The following is a 10,000-nucleotide window of genomic DNA, read 5'->3' on the forward strand; positions in this document are numbered from 1 at the left end:
TGTGTGTGTGTGTGTGTTAGTATGTGTGAGTGGGTCTGCTTGCGTGTGTGTGTGTGTGTGTGTGTGTGTGTGTGTGTGTGAGAGAGTAAGTGTGTGAGAGTATGTGTGAGTGGGTCTGCTTGCTTGCGTGTGTGTGTGTGTGTGAGAGAGAGTGGGTCTGCTTGCATGTGTGTGTGTGAGAGTATGTGTGAGTGGGTCTGCTTGCGTGTGTGTGTGTGTTCATGGGTGTGCAGCCCACATGGAGTGCGTGCACTGTTTTCAGACGTGTGGATGATGTGTATGTCCAGCACAGATCATGTCTGAAAATGAGTGTGTGTGTGTGTGTGTTGGCAGTGGATAAGATGAGGTCACAGATAGATCACTTGTTGACTTTCTGACTTCAACACACTCCTGTCTGGAGCATCAGAGGGGCCAAATGACACTCTCACACACAGGAGGGAGCAGGAGAGAGCGACTGAAGAGAGGGGCGAGACAGATGAGGGATGGAAAGAGTGAGTGAGAGAGAGAGACGGAAATAAAGAAACACAGACAGTTCTTCACATGTGAGCGTTTACACAAGTGTGTTGCTTCTACAGTATATGCTTTGAGAGCACACACATGATGTGTTCCTCATCACTGCTACACGACACTCTGTCATGTTACATGGGGCGTGTGACATTTTCTAAATGGTGTTTTTTCTCTGGAAAGAAATTACTCTGTTTATACAGACAGATTACAGAGGAAGTCGCGGCAGCAGGGAGAGAGCGGGAATCAATACAATTATGCTTAGGCCATTGGAATGAACTGAGAAATGCCCGTCAAATGTTCTGTAAAAGTCTGTGCTAATGGTTTTCATGTGATATGTCTGTTATGTGAGTCGGTAAAAGTGAACGGAGATCAGTGTTTGTCGTCTTCCTTAATGAGGAACAGCAATGTTGAACATCTTCAAACTGACTCCCAGCCAGTGCATCTGTGGAGGCTGTTTTGGCAGTGGGTAATATGGGTAGATCTCTCTGAGGGTGTTGACATTCCCGACTTCAGCTGTGCTGCTGGGAATGGTGTGTTACGTTTCTATTGCACACACACACACACACACACACACGCACACACACAATATCACAGTCTTGGCTGTACTCCCAGCTCCCATCTTTGATGTAGGTACTGGAGACGCAGAGAAATCTCTCTTTCTAGCTCTCTCCCTTCAGCTCTCTCTCTCACACTCTCTCTCTGTCCCCCTTCTCTCTCTCTCTCTTTCTCTCTCCCACTCATCCATCCGTTTCTCCTTCCCTCCTCTGTCTCTCTCTCACTCTCTTTCTCTCTCGTCCATTTTCATGTATGGTCTCATGCAGAGTAGCTCTAGGCTCATCCGTGTAGTGGAGTTAGCACACCCAGAGAGAGGCAGCCAGCTGGAGTCATGTCATGTGGCACTCCCCCCCCCCCCCCCCCCCCCGCAGCTCCCAGCTGCACCCCATGGGTTTTGGCTCGGGCACAGCTAACTGCATGGGCCTGCAGTCCGTTGGTTGCAAACTTCAATGGCCAGCTCCTATTAAAACAGCCATTTAAAGGAATGTTCCGGTGCCTGTTGGCTCGTATTAAAGCAAAGGAGTTTTCTCGGCGAGTGCACACACACACGCACACACACACGCACATACACACTCATACACGCACACACACACACACACTCACAAAACACCCCTGCATTCCACATGGAGCGCCAGTGGCCAGAGCTGTGAAGCAAGAACAGATGACCTTTAGTAGCACATAAAAGAAGCCTGAAAGTCACCTTCCCCCCTCTCTCTACCTTCCTCTTCACTTTGTCTCGACCTCTCGTTTCGTCTGTGGTCTTCGTCAGTCTGTGTTGATTGCTCAATTTCTGTTCATCTGGACTACACTCTGATGGAGAACAGAAAAGGAAATAATGTCGTTAAGGTTATAACATGGGGATTGGTGAAGAGGGACTGTGTGTGTGTGTGTGTGTGTGTTTGCCCCACATTCTTAAAACACTGGACTTCCTGTTCCCCTGCAGGCTGGTTGGCACGGCAACCAGGTGTTATGTAATCCTCTCAAGATTTTAATATTCCTACTGATCTCTCTCTTTCATTCTGCCTCCCCCCCCCTCCCCCCCACACACACTCTTTCTCTCTCTCTCTGTCTCTTTCTCTCTTTCTGATTCTCCATCAAAGTGGACTGATTAGGCTTTTTTTGTGTGTGTCTTTGGAAATGCTTGTGCACGCACACACACACACACACTCACATACAGAACATACACACACATGTACACCAACCATCTGAAACACACACACACACAGGAACACATACCCAAACTCTCTGAATGCTTTTCCAATAAACTGGGCATGTTCAGCTTGATTGACAGTTTGTTTTGCTCTGTGTGTGTGCACATAGATGTAAGAATAAGCTGTATGCCGATGATCTTCCTCGCACAAGCGTGGTGATTGTGTTCCACAACGAGGCCTGGACCACCCTGCTGCGCACGGTTCACTCCGTCATCAACCGCTCGCCACGGAAACTACTGGAGGAGATTGTGCTGGTGGATGATGCCAGCGAAAGAGGTCAGGATGCGTGTGTGTGTGTGTATGTTGTGTTTTAATGCAGTCAAACCTTAGTGGTCATCTGGAAGGAATGGTGACTTGACCTCTTCTTCATTTATAACATACTTCACATACACACATTTATAACATACTTCTTTACTGTGTGTGTGTGTGTGTGTGTGTGTGTGTGGGGGGGGGGGGTTGTCTTATGTGACACAGTTTCTGCCTTTACGTATGACAATGGAAAACACGTGAGATTGAAGTCGAGGAAGTGTTTATGGTGTTTGACAGTGTGGCACAAACTCGCAGAAACGCAGACACTGTAACAGTTGGCCAGTCTTCTCTTTCTCCTTAACTTTATCTCTCCGTCACTCTGAGCATGTGTGTTTGCATTCAGTGTGTAAATATTGATGGTTGTGTGATGTTAAGCCCTCTATCCCTTATTAGCTGGCTGATAAGAGATAAGTGTATTTGTTTGCTAGCGATAACGCTGGTCTAGTCTACATTTACAGAACGGAATGCTATTCAAGGTTCTGCACATATGTAAGGGTGTGTGCCAGTGTGAATATATTCCAGGGAAATGTGCATTATCATTCTCCACATGTGTGATTGGCAGAGACACCTCTACCCCACCTCAGCTTGTTTAACACACTCTTTCTTTCTCCCTCCTTCTGGCTTTTTGTTCCTCTCTTCTTCTTCTTGTGGTTGTGCTGTCTACCTCTTTCCCTTTCCTCCCTCTTTCTTTCTCCCCTCACTCTCTCAAATCTCTCCCTCCCTCCTCTCTCTCTCTCTCTCTCTCTTTCTTTCTACCCTCACTCTCTCATATATCTCCCTATCATCCCTCCTCTCTCTCTCTCTCTCTCTCTCTCTCTCTCTCTCTCTCTCTGTGCCTCCCTCAGACTTCCTGAAGCGTCCGCTGGAGCAGTATGTGCGTAAGCTGGAGGTGCCAGTGCGGGTGGTGCGGATGGAGCAGCGCTCGGGGCTGATCCGGGCACGGCTGCGCGGGGCGGCGCTCTCCACCGGCCAGGTCATCACCTTCCTGGACGCCCACTGCGAGTGCACCCTCGGCTGGCTGGAGCCCCTGCTGGCTCGCATCAGACAGGACAGGTACGCAGCGCAGACCCAGCAACCCAGCCACTTCCTGTCGTGACAATCGCATCATCATCATCATCATCCATCATTTCTTTGGCATCAGAGCGTCTTAGCTTCAATGTGGCATCGCTGGCGCGATAATTCCGGGCAAATAGTCTGAATGTAACATTTACATTTAGTCATTTAGCAGGCGCTTTTGTCCAAAGCGACGTACAAGGGAGAGAACAGTCAAGCTATGAGCAATCAGCAACAGTAGGTTAACATGTATCCAGATTATGAGGATACATGTGTGTCATGGCATCTAGGTCAGACAGACTCACTGATGTTGAGGTTTTGGCCGGGTGGACGGTTGGTTGCCTTCACCTGCAACCCAAATGGCAACCCACAAACTTGCTCAGCATAGCCTCTAGCCACATTTGATCACTTTGACCCACATCAGCACCCTACATGTACAGGGGTGATTTTACGGTAGAACATCAACATGAGGAAGACAGAGCTAGAAATACCAGGAGGGTATTAGTCACGAGTCACGACAAGATCTTTCAGCCAAATTAGAACAGCACATACCGAGTCACAAATTTCTGAATGAGTGTGGCAGTGAGAGTCGGTAATGAGTGCAGGTAAGTGTTGAGGTGTTAATGGAGGTGTTAAGTCAGCCTTGTCTCAGTGGAGTTCATTACTCTCCTCACCCTTTTATTGACTCCACTGAACACCATGAACCCATGTCCTCACATCTTCTATCTATGTCGACACGACTGCCTGTCTGAGTGTGTGAGTTTTTTCCATCTGTGGTTTGAGGAAGTCTCTGTGAATTTGTGTGTGTCTATGTGGATGTGTGTGTGTGTGTGTGCTTGCACTCTTGAACACATGCGATGATGCAATAAGAACACTGATAACAGCATTTGTCTTTGTGGATCTTCTGGCTTTGTGGTCTTCTGGCTCCCACAGCAAACTTTTATCTGCTGGGAGACCACACACACACACACTCACACACACTCACACACACACTCTCTCACACACACACACACACACACACACACACAAACACCCCCACACACACACACACACACACACACAGGGCACTCGTTTATGCTGGCAGGGAGCAGAAATCAATAAGGGCTTTGTTGAGCCTACAGGGTGTCTGTTTGTTTGTTTGTTTGTTTATTTATTTATTATGCTTAATTACATCCTCTGTCTGCTTCTGTGTGTGGGTGTGTGGGGGGGTAAATGTGATCGAGTGAAGGAGAGAGGTGCAGAGAGAGTAGGAGAAGTAGAGGGATGAATAAGAAAGATTGGTTTCTACCTTGGGCTGTGTGTGTGTGTGTGTGGGAGGGTGTGTGTTTGTTGCCCTTTTTGACATTTGCTGTTTTATTTGCATCCATGAGGTGAGCATATATCACAAATGTTTTTTATTGTGTGTGTGTGTGTGTGTGTGTGTTTGTGTCGAGCAGGAGGACAGTGGTGTGTCCCATCATTGATGTGATCAGTGATGACACATTCGAGTACATGGCCGGCTCTGACATGACCTATGGGGGCTTTAACTGGAAGCTGAATTTCCGCTGGTATCCAGTGCCCCAGAGAGAGATGGACAGGAGGAAAGGAGACAGGACCCTGCCAGTCAGGTGTGTATACCCACACACACACACCCATACACACATACAGCTCTTGACACAAAATGCACTCTCATACTCCCTCTAACACACACATTCACTCACACACACTCTGACTAACTCACACTCTCAAAGCAAATGCCAAATGGCAGTGTCTGACGTGCGTCTAGACATGCTTGTAGGTTTTTAACGGCAATGCCCACTGGCGGCGTGCGATGCGCGTCAACTTCAGAGTTTACAGCACAGTTGTATTTCTTGTGTGTCAGGTCCATTGAAATAGCTTATTTTTTTTTACTGTCTTCAACAATTTGAGCCAACTTTCGCTCTCACTTTCACTCTGACACACTCAAACTCACTCAAACTCACTCAGACAATCTCTCTCCAAAGGCAAGCATACACAGAAGCCCATGTTTACACATACATGCTTATTTGACAGCTCCCTGACACACACACACACACACATCAGTACGTACACACACACACACACATACACACGTATGTACATTCACACACACACAAACATATGCACAAGCATCTGAACTCAGACAGGTGTTTTTCAGAGTTGTTTTTAGATGTTTTGAGTTATACAACGTTCTTCTTAGTACAAGGATTTTGTTTTTATCCTGCTCTCCACTTCCCCTTGTTTTTCCGCATGTGTTGTTAAAGGATGTGCTCTCGCTTTCTCTCTCTCTCTCTCTCTCTCTCTCTCTCTGTGTGTGTGTTATTTGGCTGTTATGGCATAAGAAGAACAGTTTAAAAAAACAGCAGCAGCCTAAACATGTGGAAAACAAGCTAAGCGGAGACCAGAATGAGAGATAGATGGAGGGCAAACAGGAAAGAGCATGAAGTGCCTGGAGAGAGAGGGAGATGGAGAGAGCAAGTGAGCGAGAGGGGGCTATGAGTAATTGTGTTTTAAAATAGCTGCAGTAAAAGTGTCAGTTCCACTGTCGATGAAATCTCATACCCTACAGTGACAAAACTGTTACTGTCTAAGAGCGCGTGTGTGTGTGTGTGTGTGTGTGGGGAGAGACAGATACATACACATACATGAATTATGCAAGACTTGACTGCCTCCCTACAGGGCAGTTTACATGCTTTATGTGCATTTGTGTGTGTGTTTGTGTAAATGTGTGTCGGCGTGTGTGTGTGTGTGAGACAGATGTTTATGAACTACACTGTAAGTGTTTGGAGTGTGTTCTATATCAATAATGCATTTGTGTGTGTCTTGATCCAGGACTCCCACCATGGCGGGGGGCCTGTTCTCCATAGACAGGGATTACTTCCAGGAGATTGGCACTTATGACTCTGGCATGGACATCTGGGGTGGAGAGAACCTGGAGATATCCTTCAGGGTGAGGACCGCATTACCCATAATCTCTTACTTTCTGGCCTACACTGCACACAGTAGGCCTTTGAACACTTTACAGCTCAAAAACCCTTTCCCTCCATCATACCCACCAGCTCCACCTGTCCAGCCACAAAGGAAATGACCTCAAATGTGTTAATTCTCTCTCTCTCTCTCTCTCTTTCGCTCTCTCTCCCCGTCACCCGTCACCCTCACTCTCTCTCTCTCTCTCTCTCTCTCTCTCTCTCTCTCACTCTCTGTCTCTGTCTCTCTCTCTGTGTGTGTGTGTGTGTGTGTGTGTGTGTGTGTGTGTGTGTGTGTGTGTGTGTGTGTGTGTGTGTGTGTGTGTCAGATCTGGCAGTGTGGTGGGACACTGGAAATCGTGACCTGTTCTCACGTGGGTCACGTGTTCCGTAAGGCCACGCCTTACACGTTCCCTGGTGGAACTGGACAGATCATCAACAAGAACAACAGACGGCTGGCTGAGGTGTGGATGGACGAGTTCAAGAACTTTTTCTACATCATCTCGCCAGGTGAGATGTGCGCGCACACATAGACACACACACACACACACACACACACACACACACACACAGGCCCGTTTTTTTCCTAACGAAAAGAGATTGTGAATGGTTTTCTTTCACCTACATCGATTTCTAGGTATTAAAAGTGCTTTACATAATTGTGTGGCACCCACTTAAATGATCCCGTAGCAGCTACTATGCCAGCGCACGCACCAGCAGCTTTATGGTGGGAATTTATACAGACAAATGGCCTTTTACTGGGTACAATTCTGAGAATTTTCATGTTAACTTTTAGAGAGCAGATGTCATCCCAAGCTAAAATCAGTCCATTCAACTGACGCAAAGTACAGAAGAGAATCTCTGAATCTCCTCACCTACCCACCTATACTCTCACATGTGCATAATAAAACACTCTGTCCAAAACACAGACAGACAGACAGACAGACAGACAGACAGACAGACAGACAGACAGACAGACAGACAGACAGACAGACAGACAGACAGACAGACAGACAGACAGACAGACAGACAGACAGACAGACAGACAGACAGACAGACAGACAGACAGACAATAGGGTATTGACAGTTACATTAATATCCATTAGGCTTCCCTCCCAAACTGAATCAATACTTCTCTTCAGCAGAAATTCTGCTGCCGTGTTAATAGTGTGTGTGTGTGTGTGTGTGTGTCAGGAGTGACTAAGGTGGACTATGGGGACATCTCCTCACGTGCCTCTTTGAGGCAGAGACTGCAGTGTAAGCCCTTCAGCTGGTACCTGGAGCTTATTTACCCTGACTCTCAGATCCCACGTCACTACTACTCACTGGGAGAGGTAAGAGCAAACACGCATGCACACACACACACGCATGCACACACACACACACACACGCATGCACACACACACACACACGCATGCACACACACACACGCATGCACACAGACGCATGCACACACACACAGACGCATGCACACACACACGCATGCACACACACACACACGCATGCACACACACACGCACGCACGCATACATGCACACACACACACACGCACACACACACACACACATATGCATCTCTGCTGACTTTATGTTTTATCCAATTTTACTGCTGGCTAGGAAGGATGTGAACAGACACACATACACACATAGTGAAGCATGTCTTCACAGACTCCCATATGCCCAGCTTCTCCCCATCTCATCTCTTTCTTATCTCCTCTTCTCCCTTCATTCTTCCTTTCTTCCTGTTTTTGTCTCATTCTCTCCTCCCCTTTTCTGGCTCTTTCTCCATGCCTTCCACGTTCTCCTCTGACAGACACTCATGAATTAAGCATGAGCTCAGCCTCTGATGTCTGACATGGCTTCATTTCATGTCTGTATGCGACCTGTGAGAGAGAGTGTGTGTGTGTGTGTGTGTGTGTGCGCCCATGTCAATTTGTGTTGTTGGATGTCTATTTTGTGTGTGTGTGTGGGGGGGGATTGTTTTGAGGACCTTAAGCCAGAGTAGTGAAATATTCACACATTTAATTGTTTATATAATGGAAGTACATTTGCCCGTTGGAGAGATTTTAATTGGTCAGATCCCTTAAATATGCAACCCTGGTGGTTTTAATTGGTTTGAGTTTTTCGAACACTCCGAGCAGAACCTTTTATTTTAGTAAACTCTTTAACTATGCAAAAGAACAGGCTCTAATTGGGCTGATATTTTAGATACATTTAATTGGTGGTTTAAAAATGGGGGGAAAAAAACTAGTTTAGAAAGTTTAGGAAGGCTTCCTGATCTGCTTCTTCAGACAAATGAGCCAAAGGAATGGTGGGATTGATAAAGCTGTGTTTTCAAACTAGTAGCTCTGTAACTTACTTCTCTTTCTCTGTTTGTGTTATTGTGTGTGTGTGTGTGTGTGTGTGTGTGTGTGTGTGTTTCAGATCCGTAATGTGGAAACGAACCAGTGTTTGGATAACATGGCACGAAAGGAGAATGAAAAAGTGGGGATATTTAACTGCCACGGCATGGGAGGCAACCAGGTCTGTTCGCTCTCTGCGTCTTTCAGTCTCTCTTTCTGTTTTTCCCTGCTTTCTTTCTCCCTCTCCGTCTCTCTCTCTCTCTCTTTCTCCCCTTGCTCTCAACTCATCTCATTTGTTTGTGTTTCCATGGTGATGTGGCGGACAGGACTTCATTTCACTGGAGAAGGACAGAAAAGCCTCTCATCTCCTCTCACCTCCCCTTCATCTCCGGCACTCTCTGTGCTCTACTTTTCTCTTTCTTTCCCTCTCTCCATCTCTTCCCCTCTCTCCATCTCTTCCCCTCTCTTTCACTTGTTCTCAGACGCTCCTCCCCCACACTCTCAACCTTTTTCATATGGTTTTAATACTGAGATGTTTGTTTGATTTCTGCACAACACATCCCCCAAGAACAGAGAGAGGGGGAGGGGGAGGAGGCCTGTGTCTTGCCCTGAGCTTTGCCTCTCCCTCAGGCCTAGTTATGTGTGTGTGTGGGAGAGAGAGTGTGACTGAGCATGTGTGTACGAATATTGTGGTGTGTGTTATAGATAGGTAACACACACACACACACACACACACACACACACACACACATACACACACAGTGGTGTGTTGGTGAGCGTTTGACCCCTGACTGCTGCTCTGTTCTATAGGTGTTTTCATACACGGCCAGTAAGGAGCTGAGGACAGACGACCTGTGCCTGGACGTCTCCAAGCTCAACGGCCCGGTCATGATGCTCAAGTGCCACCACCTGAAAGGCAACCAGCTGTGGGAGTATGACGCTCTGGTGAGCGTCTGTGTGTTTATTTGTTTATGTGTTTGAAGGTATGTGTTGTTCAGGTCATAACTCAACTTGGAGGGATCTTCAGGTGAAATACAATGTTTTTGTTTAGTTCCTATGTG

General features: G+C 47.0%; 1 protein-coding gene across 1 annotated transcript in view; it reads left to right on the forward strand.

Annotated features, from left to right (window-relative positions):
* galnt1 (UDP-N-acetyl-alpha-D-galactosamine:polypeptide N-acetylgalactosaminyltransferase 1) overlaps positions 1 to 10,000 on the forward strand; it is a 34,561-nt gene that overhangs the window by 22,445 nt on the left and 2,116 nt on the right. The window contains exons 5-12 of the mRNA XM_012825037.2: positions 2,383 to 2,549; positions 3,428 to 3,635; positions 5,072 to 5,242; positions 6,465 to 6,582; positions 6,928 to 7,108; positions 7,793 to 7,932; positions 9,022 to 9,120; positions 9,750 to 9,884. Of these exons, the coding sequence (XP_012680491.1) occupies positions 2,383 to 2,549; positions 3,428 to 3,635; positions 5,072 to 5,242; positions 6,465 to 6,582; positions 6,928 to 7,108; positions 7,793 to 7,932; positions 9,022 to 9,120; positions 9,750 to 9,884 (1,219 nt within the window). The remainder of the gene's footprint in view (positions 1 to 2,382; positions 2,550 to 3,427; positions 3,636 to 5,071; positions 5,243 to 6,464; positions 6,583 to 6,927; positions 7,109 to 7,792; positions 7,933 to 9,021; positions 9,121 to 9,749; positions 9,885 to 10,000) is intronic.

The sequence above is a fragment of the Clupea harengus genome, chromosome 11 (assembly GCF_900700415.2).
Source record: "Clupea harengus chromosome 11, Ch_v2.0.2, whole genome shotgun sequence".
In the NCBI taxonomy this organism is placed as follows: Eukaryota; Metazoa; Chordata; class Actinopteri; order Clupeiformes; family Clupeidae; genus Clupea; species Clupea harengus.